The sequence below is a fragment of the Felis catus genome, chromosome B3, assembly GCF_018350175.1.
Source record: "Felis catus isolate Fca126 chromosome B3, F.catus_Fca126_mat1.0, whole genome shotgun sequence".
NCBI lineage: Eukaryota > Metazoa > Chordata > Mammalia > Carnivora > Felidae > Felis > Felis catus.
This window is the reverse complement of record NC_058373.1, coordinates 147,427,812-147,443,728: the sequence shown is the minus strand read 5'-3', so window position 1 is coordinate 147,443,728 and position 15,917 is coordinate 147,427,812. Positions and strand designations below refer to the sequence as shown.

Genomic DNA, 15,917 nt, shown 5'->3' with positions numbered 1-15,917 from the left:
CACACTCTGTTTCTGTGAATTTGATGTTTCTAGACTCCACATGTAAGTGTGATCATACAGAATGTGTCTTTCTCTGTCTGACTAATTTAACTTAGCATAATGTCTTCAAGCTTCATCCATGTAGTCACAAATGGCACGATTAACTTTTATATGGATGAAATCTATCATCTATCTATCTATCATCTATCTATCTATCTATCTATCTATCTATCTATCTATCTATGTATCTATCTCTGTATCCATCCATCTATCTATCTAATCTCACATCTTCTTTATCTATTAATCCCTTGATGAGCAGTTAGGTCTTTTCAGTGTCTCAGCTATGGAGAATAATACTGCAATGAACATGGGGTGCACATATCTCTGATGTAGTGACTTCATCCCCTGTATATATCACTCAGAAATGGGATCGCTGGGCACAACCATACATTTGTTTTTAATTTTTTGAGAACTCTCCATACTGCTTTCAGTAGTAAACTCACCAGTTTACATTCCTAGGGACAGTGTACCAGGTTTGCTTATTTCCACATGCTCACAAGCATTTGTTATCTCTTGTCTGATGGTAACAGCCATAATAACAGGTGTGAAGTGTTAAGGGATTGTGGCTTTGATTTGCATGTCTCTGGTGATGAGTGATGTTGAGCACCTTTTAATGCACTTGCTGGACGTTTGTACATGGACTTTGGAAACATGTCCTTTCAAGTCCTCTACTCCCCCATTTTTTTTAAATTGGGTTGCTTGTTATACTATTCAGCAAAATGAGCTTTTTTTTTAATTTTGGATATGAACCTCATATCACATGTTTTACATTTTTTTTCCATTCCTGTAAAATGTCTTTTCCTTTGGTGACTGTGTCTTTTCCTAAGCAGAAGATATTTAGTTTGATGTGTTCTCACTCACTGATTTTTGTCTTCGTTGACTGTGCATTTGGAGTCATATCCGAAACATCATTTCCAAGGCCAAGGTCAAGGAGATTTTTGCCCATGTAGTTTTTAGGTGTGTTATGGTATCCCTATCTGGTTTTTGTGTAAAAGGAAGGCGGGCATTTTAAAACTAGTGGGGACATTCACTCTTCCTCTCAAGTTGGGCACCAGCAGACAGCCCCTTTGTGTCTCCAGCTGAGGAGGGAACCCCAGTCTCCTGGAAGTAGCATAGCAGGAGACTTCCAGAAGCCAGGAAAGAATCACAATAAAGGATTAGAGGGAAAAAAATCCTAGGGCTCACAAGTGGTCAGCAGTAGTTTCACTTCTCCCCAGCTGGAATAAGAAAATACTAAAATACAACCTTGTACTTCACCAATCATGACACAGAATACTGGGAAATGTTTCCTCAGTAAACTCAGAGGAAGCTTCAAAGTAACAACCAAAAGGATCAAAAGACTTGCAAACTAATAGCCAACCAGAATAAGACATGTAAAATTACAAAGCAATGTTTTTCAACACGTACAAGGGTAAAATTGACGTCTACCTCCACATCCCAAGGAAGTAGGAAGCAGTGGTCTCCATAATGAGGAAAAGTAGTCATCCATAGAAAGTGAACCAGCAGTACCACAGGACATGGAAGTGGTAGAGAAGTTCAGGGTGTTAAAATCGTATAATCTGTATTCAAGTAGCTACAGGAAAGATGGAATGTGTTGAATAGAGCCATGTCTCTGGGTCCAAGTCCCTACTATGTCCATGTGAGCATGCTTGGACAGGGCCCGCCTGCCTCTGCCACATGTGCCCCAGCTAATCTGATGTGCAGGGTCACCCAATGCCACACCCTGTGACTGTTAGTGACTGTTACCTAACCCCATAGGTGGCCCCCAGGTGTAAGGTGCTGACTGCCCAGCACAGCCCTCTGTTCTGTCAGATGGTCTAGATCTGGCTTTGCTCAGGATCCTCCATTTATCCATTGTCACTGGCAGATGTCCCTGAGCAGAGGCATGAGGCTAGCAGAGGGCCAGGTCACCCTAAATGTGTCCCTCTTGTTGTTTGCATTCTGGGCAGTGCTCGCTCCTGTCCAAGGTTCTCAAGGTCGTCCCTCATGGTGCTACATCTCCTCTGAGGTGGTATTTCCCAAGAAGGAGCTGAACCACAGCAAGGGCATTCAGATGCCTCGCTGGCTGTCCTATAGCCAGCGTTTGCGGGGCTAGAGACAAAACTTCATTTTTACTTTCAATTTCTATTAAAAATATTCCTATTTGGGGAGAGAGGGCAAGATGGCGGCTTAGGAGAACACCTTATCATGCTGATCACTTAGATTCCACCCACATCTGCCTAAATAACCCAGAAAACTTCCAGAAGACTAGCAGAACAGAGTCTCCAGAGCCAGCACACACAAGAAGCCTACGGAAGAGGGTAGGAAGGGCAGAGAGGCGGTGCATGCTATACAGATAGGAGGGAGGAAGCCAGGGTGGTGGAGGGGGAGACTGCCCGGCAAGGCACAGCCCCCAAAGTCTGGCTTGCAAAAGCGGAGGGGCCAAACTCTGTGAGTTCTGACAGCCAGCAGGGCTTAACATCTGGGATGCTAAAAGTCAACAGCTCTGCTCTCAGAGAGCGGGGAGAGTAAGAGGACACCTGGAGGCAGAGTTGATGAGTCCCGGAAGACAGAGCTCAGCTCGGCAGGCACAAACGCAGTGGCCAGCGCCATCTCCCTCTCCCATCCCCCAGCCAAATTCCCAAAGAGAACCAGTTCCTGTCACCAAACTTGCTTGCATCACGCAAACACCCAACACTGTGCTTCTGTGGATCCATCCCTCCGACGGGTCTGCCTCCCTCCTGGTGCTTCAGGGCCCCTACCACAGGGGACCACTGATGGCAAAGCAAGCTAAGCCTACCCCTCCTGCCACTGTGCACCTTGCGGATCCACCCTGCTTAATATACCAGATCCAATGGAAGCAGCACCCCAAGCCTGGAAGTGTGCAAGCAGCACAGACAGGGGCCACACCACCCCACAGTGAATCTTGCCCCTGGGAGAGGGTAAGATAAGGTACACACCAGTGTGACTGTGGCCCCAGCGGTGGGCTGGGGGCAGACATTGGGTCTGACTGCAGCCTCGCCCACCAACCCAAGTTACACCAGACAGCACAGGGGAAGTGCCCTGCAGTTTGGAGCCACCACAGGGACTACCAAAAATGATGAAACAGAAGAACTCGCCTCAAAAGAAACTCCAGGAAGTAGTGACACCTAACGAATTGATCAAAAACGATTTAAGCACTATAACACAACAAGAATTTAGAATAATAGTCATAAAAGTAATCACTTGGCTTGAAAAAAGCACAGAAGAAAGCAGAGAATCTATTACTACAGAGATCAAGGGACTAAGAAATAGTCATGAGGAGCTAAAAAATACTATAAATGAGGTGCAAAATAAAATGGAGGTGGCCGTAGCATGGACTGAAGAGGCAGGGGAGAGAATAGGTGAATTAGAGGATAAAATTATGGAAAAAGAGGAAGCTGAGAAAAAGAGATAAAAAAAATCCAGGAGTATGAGGGGAGAATTAGAGAACTAAGTGATGCAATCAAATGGAACAATATCTGTATCATAGGAATTCCAGAAGAGGAAGAGAGAGAGAAAGGGGCTGAAGGTGTACTTGAACAAATCATAGCTGAGAACTTCCCTGATCTGGGGAAGGAAAAAGGCATTGAAATCCAAGAGGCACAGAGAACTCCCTTCAGATGTAACTTGAATCAATCTTCTGCACGGTATATCATAATGACACTGGCAAAATACAAGGATAAAGAGAAAATTCTGAAAGCAGCTAGAGATAAACATGCTCTAACTTACAAAGTGAGATCCATAAGAGTAGTGGCAGACCTATCTACTGAAACTTGGCAGGCCAGAGAGGAATGGCAGGAAATCTTCAATGTGAGGACCAGAAATGCAACCAAGAATCCTTTATCCAGCAAGTCCGTCATTCAGAATAGGAAACATAAAGGTCTTCCCAAACAAACAAAAATGGAAGGAATTCATCACCACTAAACCAGCCCTACAAGAGTTCCTAGGGAGGATTCTGTAAGTGAAATGTTGCAAGGACCACAAAGTATCAGAGACATCACTACAAGCATGAAACCTACAGATATCACAATGACTCTAAACCCATAACTTTCGATAAGACTGAATGTAAATGGACTAAATGCTCCAACCAAAAGACATAGGGTATCAGAATGGATAAAAAAATAAGACCCATCTATTTGCTGTCTACAAGAGACTCATTTTAGACCTGAGGACACCTTCAGATTGAAAGTGAGGGGATGGATAGCTATCATGCTACTGGAAGTCAAAAGAAAGCTGGAGTAGCCATATGTATATCAGACAAACTAGACGTTAAATTAAAGGCTGTAACAAGAGGTGAACAAGGGCATTATATAATAATTACAGGGTCTATCCATCAGGAAGAGCTAACAATTATAAATGTCTATGCACCGAATATGGTAGCACCCAAATATATAAAATAATTACAAACATAAGCAACCTTATTGATAAGAATGTGATCATTGCAGGGGACTTTAACACCCCACATACAACAATGGATAGATCATCTAGACACAGGATCAATAAAGAAACAAGGGCCCTGAATGATACATTGGATCAGATGGACTTAACAGATATATTTAGAACTCTGCATCCCAAAGCAACAGAATATACTTTCTTCTCGAGTGCACATGGAACATTCTCCAAGATAGATCACATACTGGGTCATAAAACAGCCCTTCATAAGTAAAAAAGAACTCAGATCATACCATGCACAGTTTCAGACCAAAATGCTATGAAACTTGAAATCAACCACAGGAAAAAGTCTGGAACACTTCCAAAAGAATGGAGGTTAAAGAACACCCTACTAAAGAATGAATGGGTCACCCAGGGAACTAGAGAAGAAATTAAAAAATATATGGAAACAAATGAAAATACAACACTCCAGGGGGTCCTAGGTGGCTCAGTCAGTTGAGATTCCAACTTCGGCTCAGGTCACAATTTCCCAGCTTGTGAGTCTGAGCCCCACGTCCGGGTCTGTGCTGACAGCTCAGAGTCTGGAGCCTGCTTTAGATTCTGTGCCTCCCTCTCTCTCTGCCCCTAACCCACTCACATTCTGCTCTGTCTCTCTCAAAAATAAATAAACATTAAAAAAAAAAAAAGAAAATACAACAACCCAAATGCTTTGGGATGCAGCAAAGGCAGTCCTGAGAGGAAAATACATTGTAAGAAACAAGAAAAATCCCAAATACAAAATCTAATAGCACACTAAAGGAAATAGAGGCAGAACAGCAAAGACACCCTAAACCCAGCAGAAGAAGAGAAATAATAAAGATCAGAGTGGAAATAAACAATATAGTATCTAAAAAACTGAAGAGCATTTTGGCCACTCTGACTGGCGTGAGGTGATACCTGAGGGTGGTTTTGATTTGTATTTCCCTGATAAGGAGCAACGCTGAACATCTTTTCATGTGCCTGTTGGGCCACTTGTACCCCAATGTTCATAGCAGCACTCTCAACAATAGCCAAATTATGGAAAGAGCATAAATGTCCATCAACTGATGAATGGATAAAGAAATTGTGTTTTATATACACAATGGAATATTACGTGGCAATGAGAAAAAATGAAATATGGCCTTTTGTAGCAACGTGGATGGAACTGGAGAGTGTGATGCTAAGTGAAATAAGCCATACAGAGAAAGACAGATACCATATGGTCTCACTCTTATGTGGATCCTGAGAAACTTAACAGGAACCCATGGGGGAGGGGAAGGAAAAAAAAAAAAGAGGTTAGAGTGGGAGAGAGCCAAAGCATAAAAGACTGTTAAAAACTGAGAACAAACTGAGGGTTGATGGGGGTGGGAGGGAGGAGAGGGTGGGTGATGGGTATTGAGGAGGACACCTTTTGGGATGAGCACTGGGTGTTGTATGGAAACCAATTTGTCAATAAATTTCATATTAAAAACAAAAAAAGAAAAGTAAAAAAAAAAAAAACTGAAGAGCAGATCAATGAAACCAAGGATTGGTTTTTTGAAAAAATAAACAAAATTGATAAACCTCTAGCCAGGCTTCTCAAAAAGAAAAGGGAGATGACCCAAATAGATAAAATCATGAATGAAAATGGAATTATTACAACCAAACCCTTAGAAATACAAGCAATTATCAGGGAATACTATGAAAAATTATATGCCAACAAACTGGACAACTTGGAAGAAATGGACAAATTCCTAAGCACCCATGCACTTCCAAAACTCAAACAGGAAGAAATAGAAAATTTGAACAGACCCATAACCAGTAAATAAATTGAATCAGTCATTAAAAATCTCCCAACAAACAAGAGTCCAAGACCAGGATTCCCTGGGGAATTCTACCAGACATTTAAAGCAGAGGTAATACCTCTAGTTCTCAAGCTGTTCCAAAAATATAGAAAGGGAAGGAAAACTTCCAGACTCATTCTATGAAGCCAGCATTACTTCAATTCCTAAACCAGACAGAGAACCAGCAACAAACACAACTACAGCCCAATATCCCTGATGAATATGGATGAAAATATTCTCAATAAGATACTAACAAATCAAATTCAACAGCATATAAAAAGAAGTATTCACCATGATCAACGGGATTCATTCCTGGGCTGCAGGCCTGGTTCAACATTCACAAATCAATCAACATGATACATCACATTAATAAAAGGAAAGATAAGAACCATATGATCTTGTCAATCGATGCAGAGAAAGCATTTGACAAAATTCAGCATCCTTTTTCAGTAAAAACCATCAAGACACTCGGGATAGAAGGAACACACTTGAACATGATAAAAGCCATTTATGAAAAGCCCACAGCTAATATCATCCTAAATGGGGAAAAATTGAGATATTTCACTGCTGTTGTTTCACATAGTGTTGCAAGTGCTAGCATCAGCAATCAGACAACAAAAGGAAATCAAAGGTATCAAAATTGGCAAAGATGAAGTCAGCTTTCACTTATTGCAGATGACATGATACTACACATGGAAAACCCAATAGACTCCACCAAAAGTCTGCTAGAACTGATACATGAAATCAAAAAAGTCGCAAGATACAAAAGCAATGTACAGAAATCAGTTGCATTCTTATACACTAAAAATGAAGCAACAGAAAGACCAATAAAGAAACTGATCCCATTCACAATTGCACCAAGATTCATAAAATACCTAAGAATAAACCTAACCAAAGATGTAAAAGATCTGTATGCTGAAAACTATAGAAAGCTTATGAAGGAAACTGAAGAAGATGCAAAGAAATGGAGAAACATTCCATGCTCATGGATTGGAAGAATAAATATTGTTAAAATATCAATACTACCCAAATCAATCTACACAATCAAAATTGCAATCCCAATCGAAATTGCATCAGCATTCTTCTCGAAGCTAGAGCAAGCAATCCTAAAACTTGTATGGAACCACAAAAGACCCAGAGTAGCCAAATATTGAAGAAGAAGACCCAAGTGGGAGGCATCACAATCCCAGACTTTAGCCTCTACTACAAAGCTGTCATCATCAAGACAGCATGGTATTGGCACAAAAACAGACACATAGACCAATGGAATAGAATAGAGACTCCAGAATTGGAGTCACAAATGTATGGCCAACTAATCTTTGACAAAGCAGGAAAGAATATCCAATGGAAAAAAGACAGTCTCTTTAACAAATGGTGCTGGAGGAACTGGACAGCAACATGCAGAAGAATTAATCTAGACCACTTTCTTACACCATTCACAAATATAAACTCAAAACAGATACAGGACCTGAATGTGAGACAGGAAACCATCAAAACCCTAGAGGAGAGAGCAGGAAAAAACCTCTCTGACCTCAGCCACAGCAAATTCTTACTTGACACATCTCCAGAGGCAAGGGAATTAAGCACAAAAATGAACTATTGGGACTTCATGAAGATAAAAAGCTGCACTGCAAAGGAAACAATCAGCCAAATTAAAAGGCAGCCAACGGAATGGGAAAAGATATTTGCAAATGACATATCAGACAAAGGGCTAGTATCCAAAATCTATAAAGAACTCATCAAACTCCACACCTGATAAACAAATAATCCAGTGAAGAAAGGGGCAGAAGACATGAATAGACACTTCTCTAAAGAAGACATCCAGATGGCCAACAGGCACATGAGAAGATGCTCAATGTCGCACCTCATCAGGGAAATACAAATGAAAACCACACTGAGATACCACCTCATGCCAGTCAGAGTGGCTAAAATGAACAAATCAGGAGACTATACATGCTGGAGAGGATGTGGAGAAACGGGAGCCCTCTTGCACTGTTGGTGGGAATGCAAACTGGTGCAGCCATTCTGGAAAATAGTGTGGATGTTCCTAAAAAATTAAAAATAGGTCTACCCTATGACCCAGCAATAGCACTGCTAGGAATTTACCCAAAGGATAAAGGAGTGCTGATTCATAGGGGCACTTGTACCCCAATGTTTATAGCAGCACTTTCAACAATAGCCAAATTATGGAAAGAGTCTAAATGTCCATCAACTAATGAATGGATAAAGAAATTGTGGTATCTATTCAAAATGGAATACTACCTGACATTCAGAAAGAATGAAATGTGGCCTTTTGTAGCAACATGGATGGATCTGGAGAGTGTTGTGCTGAGTGAAATTAGTCATATGGAGAAAGACAGATACCGTATGTTTTCACTCTTATTTGGATCCTGAGAAACTTGACAGAAGACCTTGGGGAAGGGGAAGAAAAAAAAAGTTAGAGAGGGAGGGAGTCAAACCATCACAGACTCTTAAAAACTGAATAAACTGAGGGTTGATGGGGGTGGGAGGGAGGGGAGGGTGGGTGATGGGTATTGAGGAGGGCACCTGTTGGGATGAGCATTGGGTGTTGTATAGAAACCTATTTGACAATAAATTTCATATTTACAAAATAATCTTATTTAATTGTCATTACTATGTTTTTTTAGTTTTACGTAAATTTTTTCAAATTCCATTTTATTTCCATCATTTTACTTTAGTCTACTACAGTATATTCACTTTTTCAAATTATCAAATGATTTCTTTTTTTCTTTTCTTTATCTTTATTCTCTTTTTCATTACTTTTTTCTTAAATACAGAAAAAAATTCATAATTTTTATTAAAAATATTTTTATTTAATTTTTTCTACTATATACTTTACTTTTGTCTATACTATTTTCAAATTCTATTTTACTCCCATCTACCCATTTTACTCTACATCAGTGTATGCATTTTTTCAAATTCTCAAATGATTTACTTTAGGTGTTCAAACCACTTTCAACACCTAAACAAAACACACCTAGGATCTAGCATTAACTATTAGATTTGTGTGTGTGTGTGTGTGTGTGTGTGTGTGTGTGTTTAATTTTTAATTTTTGAAATTTTGTTTGTTTTATTTCAATATTTCTACTTCATTAATTCCTTTTCTCTCTTCAAAATGACAAAACAAAGGAATTCACCCCAAAAGAAAGACCATGAAGAAACGACAGCCAGGGATTTAACCAACACAGGTACAAGCAAGATGTCTGAACCAGAATTTAGAATCATGATAATAAGAATACTAGCTGGAGTCAAAAATAGATTAGAATCCCTTTCTGAATAGATAAGAGAAGTAAAAAAAAAAAATAGCCAGAATGAAATTAAGAATGCTATACCTGAACTGCAATCACAGATGGATGCAGCTGTGGAAAGGATGGATGAGGCAGACCAGAGAATCAGCGATATAGAGGACAAACTTATAGAAAATAATGAAGCAGAAAAAAAGAGGGAGATTAAGGCAAAAGAGCATGATTTAAGAATTAGAGAAATCAGCGACTCATTAAAAAGGAACATCAGAATCATAGGGTTCCCAGAAGAGGAAGAGAGAGTAATAGGGGTAGAAGGGTTATGTGAGCCGATCATAGCAGAAAACTCCCTAACCTGGGGAAAGACACAGACATCAAAATCCAGGAAGTACAGAGGACCCCCATTAGATTCAACAAAAACTGGCCAGCAACAAGGCATACCATAGTCAAATTCACAAAATACTCAGGCAAGGAGAGAATCATGAAAGCAGCAAGGAAAAAAAGTCCCTAACATACAAGGGAAGACAGATCAGGTTTGCAGCAGACCTATCCACAGAATCTTGGCAGGCCAGAAAGGAGTGGTGGAGTCTATTCAGTGTGCTGAATCAGAAAAGTATGCAGACAAGAATTCTTCATCCAAGAAGGCTGTCATTCAAAATAGAAGGAGAGATAAAAGTTTCCCAGACAAACAAAAATTAAAAGAGTTTTTGACCACTAAACCAGCCCTGCAAATTTAAGGGGGACTCTCTGAGGGGACAAAAGATGAAAAAAAAAAAAATATATATATATATATATATATATATATATATATATATATATATATATATATATATATATATATATATAATGTGTGTGTGTGTGTGTGTATCAAAAGCAAGAAAGATTAGAAAGGACCAGAGAACACCATCAGAAACTCCAGCTCTACAAGCATCATCATGGCAATAAACTCATATCTTTCAATACTCACTCTAAACCTCAGTGGACTCAATGCCCCAATCAAAAGACATAGGGTAACGGAATGGATAAGAAAACAAGATCCATCTATATGCTGTTCACAAGAGACCCACTTTAGACCTAAAGACACCTTCAGATTGAACATAAGGGGATGGAGAACCATCTATCATGCGAATGGTCAACAAAAGAAAGCCCGAGTAGCCATATTTATATCAGACAATCTAGACTTAAAAATACTGTATCAAGAGATGCAGAAGGGCATTATATCATGATCAAGGGGTCTATAGACGAAGAAGACCTAATAATTGTAAACATTTATGCGCCAAATGGGAGAGCACACAAATATATAAATCAATTAATCACAAACATAAAGAAACTCATTGATAGTAATACCATAATATTAGGAGACTTCAACACCCCACTCACAGCAATGGACAGATCATCTCAACAAAAAATTGACAAGGAAAGAATGGCTTTGAATGACACACTGGACCAGATGGACTTAACAGATATAATCAGAATATTTCATCCTAAAGCATCAGAATATGCATTCTTCTTCAGCGCACATGGAACGTTCTCCAGAATAGACCATATACTGGGACACAAATCAGCCCTAAATAAGTACAAAAAGATGGAGATCATACTGTACATATTTTCAGACCACAATGCTGTGAAACTCAAAATCAACCACAAGAAAAAATTTCGAAAGGTAAAAAATACTTGGAGACTAAAGAACATCCTAAAAGAATGAATGGGCTAACCAAGCAGTTAAGAGGAAGTTAAAAAGTATATGGAAGTCAATTAAAATGATAACACCACAGCCCAAAACCTCTGGGATGCAGCAAAGGTGGTCATAAGATGAAAGTATATAGCATTCCAGGCCTTCCTAAAGAAGGAAGAAAGATCTCAGATACACAACCTAACCTTACACCTTAAGGAGCTGGAAAAAAAACAGCAAATAGAACCCAAAACCAGTGGAGACAGGAAATAATAAAGATTACAAAAGAAATTAATGCTATCGAAACCAAAAAAACAGTAGACCAAATCAATGAAACCGGAAGCAGGTTCTTTGAAAAAATGAACAAAATTGATAAACCACTAGCCAGTTTGATCAAAAAGAAAAAGGAAAGGATGCAAATAACTAAAATCAAGAATGACAGAGGAAAGATCACAAGCAACACAACCGAAATAAAAACAATAATAAGAGAGTATTATGAGCAATTATATGCCAATAAAATGGGCAATCTGGAAAAAATGGACAAATTCCTAGAAACGTATACACGACCAAACTGAAACAGGAAGAAATATAAAAATTTGAACAGACCGATAACCAGTAAGGAAATAGTATCAGTAATCAAAAATCTGTCAAAAACAAGAGTCCAGGGCCAGATGGCTTTCCAGGGGACTCTACCAAACATTTAAGGAAGAGTTAACACCTATTGTCTTGAAGCTGTTCCAAAATATAGAAATGGAAGGAAAACTTCCAGACTCTTTCTGAAGCCAGAATTACCTTGATTCCAAAACCAGACAGAGACCACACTAAAAAGGAGAACTATAGACCAAATTCCCTGATGAACATGGATGCAAAAATCCTCAACAAGATATTAGGCTACCAGATCCTGCAATACTTTAAAAAAATTATTCGCCACGACCAAGTGGGATTTATACCTGGGATGCAGGGCTGGTTATATATCTGCAAAACAACATGATTCATCACATCAAAGAAGAAAGGACAAGAACCATATGATCCTCTCCATAGATGCAGAGAAAGCATTCGACAAAATACGGCATCCTTTCTTGATTAAAACCCTCAAGAAAGTAGGGATAGAAGGAGCATACCTCGAGATCATAAAAGCCATATATGAAAGACCCAATGCTAATATCATCCTCAATGGGGAAAAACTGAGAGCTTCAATGTGCTTAGTGTTACTACAATAGTGAAGAACTAAGGTTTCTCTACACAGCATTCTGGGGCCTAAATTCCTTTTTCTGGTGCTAAGGACATTTCTCCCCTCCTGGTACAAAAAGGGTGTATTTCACATAGAAGATTTATATTCTGTTTAGGGAACAAAGGATGGTCAGTGCATCTCTGCACTGGCTGTTTCTCAAGCATGTTTCATTCCAGTGGCATATTTGGGGTGGCATATTCTGCTCCCCTCCACCATGTAATGCTGGAGTAGAGACACTGGAATAAATGTCCTGTGAGTCTTTACAGGAACCTCCCTGCAGGGCCGGGCCTAGACGGCAGGGGCCTTTCAGTACTACCCAGCACCAGGCTCCTACCCCAGGTGAGTAGGTTCACACTGGGTGGGGAAGGCTTTCCTGTAAGAAGCCAGTGTTTCCTTTTCCTGAAAGCAATCTAAAATATGAGTAGGATGAGGGATGCTAAAGGGTGTTTAAATATCCTGTTCCATCAGAGCATTTAATGAACTCAGGCAGTGAGAAGACACTTGAAGACGCTGCTAGTCCAGGGCTTTTAGATATCTTCATCTAAGAGATGGAAGCCAGGATGCGTTTATTACCCCATTTTGTGCAGCAGTTTGGAGACACGCTTATCCAGGAATAAGACGTTCAGATATCAGACCCAACAACAGGTTCAGGTGGTCTCTGCCTCATTCAACACTGGTCCACAATGGGGAGAATTTCCTGTAAGGTCTTATCACTCAGTGGCAGGAGCTCAGTCTGCACACAGTTCAGGAACCTGGCCAAGGACCCATGTCCTCAAACAAGGATTAGACTGGTGCTCTCTGATCCCAATGTACACGGTCTCTAGGACTGTCTCTAGATGGTTCTGGTCCTGTGTATGAAATCCTCTCTCTCATGACTATGCAAATAGTCCTAAAAGCACTAGGTTAAATATGGGTGTGTCTGTGCCCTGAGAGCATCACTGTACAACGCCATCCTCTTCTGGACACCCTGAGACACACCCCCTCACAATGGACTGGAGCTGGAGAATCCTCTACCTGCTGGCAGTGGCAACAGGTAAGGGTCACCCAAGTCCCTGGACACAGGAGAGGACCAGGACCAGTCAACATTGATTTCATCCACTCTTGTCCCCTCTCTACAGGTGTTCATTCCCAGGTTTTGCTGGTGCAGTCTGGGGCTGAAGTGAGGAAGCCTGGGGCATCAGTGAAGATCTTCTGCAAAGCATCTGGATACAGCTTCACTGATTACTATATGCACTGGTTGCGACAGGCTCCTGCACAAGGGTTTGAGTGGATGGGAAGGATTGACCCTGAAGATGGTTCTACAAGCTATGCACAGAAGTTCCAGGGCAGACTCACCCTGACAGCAGACACATCCACAAACACAGCCTACATGGAGCTGAGCAGTCTGAGGTCTGCAGACACAGCCGTGTATTACTGTGCAAGGACACAGTGAGGGGTTGTCAGTGTGAGCCCAGACACAAACCGCCCTGTAGAAGAAGATCAGGACCACCAGGGGGTGCACACTATGCACCATTCTGTTTGTGTTCCCAGGAGCAGGTGCAGGTAGGCATTGCTGGAAGGTTTTGTGCCATGGCCTGGGGCTTCCTCTCCATACAGCAGTTTCCCCCAGGAAGCCTCTCTGGACACATGATTCTGTGCTTACCTACTTGGGTCTGGTTTACAAAGTTTGTTTTACCAAGAAAACTATACTTACATGAACAAGAGATAGAGTCTCTTACAATTGCTTACCCTTGTACTAAATATCAATGGTTTACACGTATCCTGATGCACATCAACGGAACATTTACAGGAGTCCCAGGAGCGCTCACTTTGCATCTAGGACCACAGGATCCCATAGCTCCTCATTATCCTCACCCTGCTCTTGTCCCAGTCAAACACCATGACACTTCATTCATGTCACTTTGCTTCTCAGAACTTTATATGTGTTACAGTTTTCTTCAAATACTTGAAACTACAAGAGAAAAAGCATCTACGAGTATCAGTCAGGATAATCCTGAGGAACAGAACACATAGCACATTGGCTTACATGACTAAATAAGCTGAAAAATCCCATGATATACTATCACATGCTGGATACCCAGTAAAGTCAGTGGTGTAATTCTCATCTGATTCCAAACTAGTGTCAAGTCTTAGAACATGGGGACCTGATGGTTTAACTTTCACTCCAAGGGCAAGAGAAGTCAATGTTACAGCTCAAGCAGGCACACAAGAAGTAAAAATGAGAGAAATTGCTTCACTTTTATTTTTATTCTATTCATAACCTTAATGGATTGGGTGATGCCCACTTCCCAAGACACCAAATGCAAGAACACAGTGCACACAGCACTCAACACAAACCCTTCCTGAAGTGCCAGTCTCCGTACAGCATATGAACTCTTCTTAATGTAGCCATTACTCTCAGAAGCTGAAAACATAACAGGTTTTCTAAAACACAGAAGAAGACAGAGACCTAGACAATATGAGAATATGGAGGAATCCATCCCCAAAGAGAGAACAAGAAAGGATCATATCCAGGGATCTAATCAAAACAGATATAAGGAATAGGCCTAAAACAGAACTTAAAACAACAATAGTAAGGATAATGGATGGGCTTGAGAACGGCATAGAAGACATCAAGGATATGTATACCACAGAGATAAAAGACATAAAAGCTGGTCAACGGTGAAATTTAAAAATGCTATGAAAGAGACATGATGCTTACTGCACATAATAATGGGTGGAAGCAGCAGAGGAATGACTAAGTGATATAGAAGATAAAATTATGGAAAATAAGGAATCAGAAAAGAGAGGGTAAACTAACTTCTTGGGTTATGGATGTAGACTTAGAGAACTCAGCCACTCTGTACAGTGTAGTAAAATTCCTTTCATAGGAGTCCCAAAACAAGAGAGGGAAAAAGGGACAGAAGGTTTATTTGTGCAAACTGTAGCTGAAAGTTGCCCTAACCCAAGGAAGGAAATGAATATCCAAATCCAGAAGGCACAGAGAACTCCTATCAAAATCAACAAAAGCAGGCCATTACCAAGATAAATCATAGAAAATTGACATAATATAGAGATAAAGGAAAAATCCTAAAAGCAGCAGGAGAAAAGAAGTCCCTAAGAAGGGAAGGCAAATAAGGTTAGTTCCCTTCACAAAAACTTACCAAGAGAGAAGGGAGTGTCATCATACATTCAATGTGCTGAATGGGAAAAAAATAGGCAGGCAAGAATACTTTATCCAGGAAGTTTGTCATTGAGAAGAAGGAGAGATAAAGAGCTTCCCAGACAAACAAAATCTAAAGGAGCCTGTGACCCGTAATCCAACCCTGCAAGAAATACTAAAGGAGACTCTTTGAGTGCGAAAGAAAGACCAAAAGCAACAAATACTAGAAAGGAACAGAGAAAATCTCCAGAAAAAAATTACTTTACAGAAACATTGTGATAACACAATTACACTAATATCATATCTTTCAGTAATCACTGTGAATGGAAATGAACTA

General features: G+C 40.3%; 1 gene segment (V, D, J or C); it reads left to right on the top strand.

Moving 5' to 3' along the window:
• The first annotated feature begins 13,382 nt into the window (after positions 1-13,382).
• Positions 13,383-13,892, top strand: LOC123386312. The segment is given in 2 exon segments: positions 13,383-13,471; positions 13,557-13,892. Coding segments are annotated over 2 exon segments (360 nt in total).
• Positions 13,893-15,917: the final 2,025 nt, after the last annotated feature.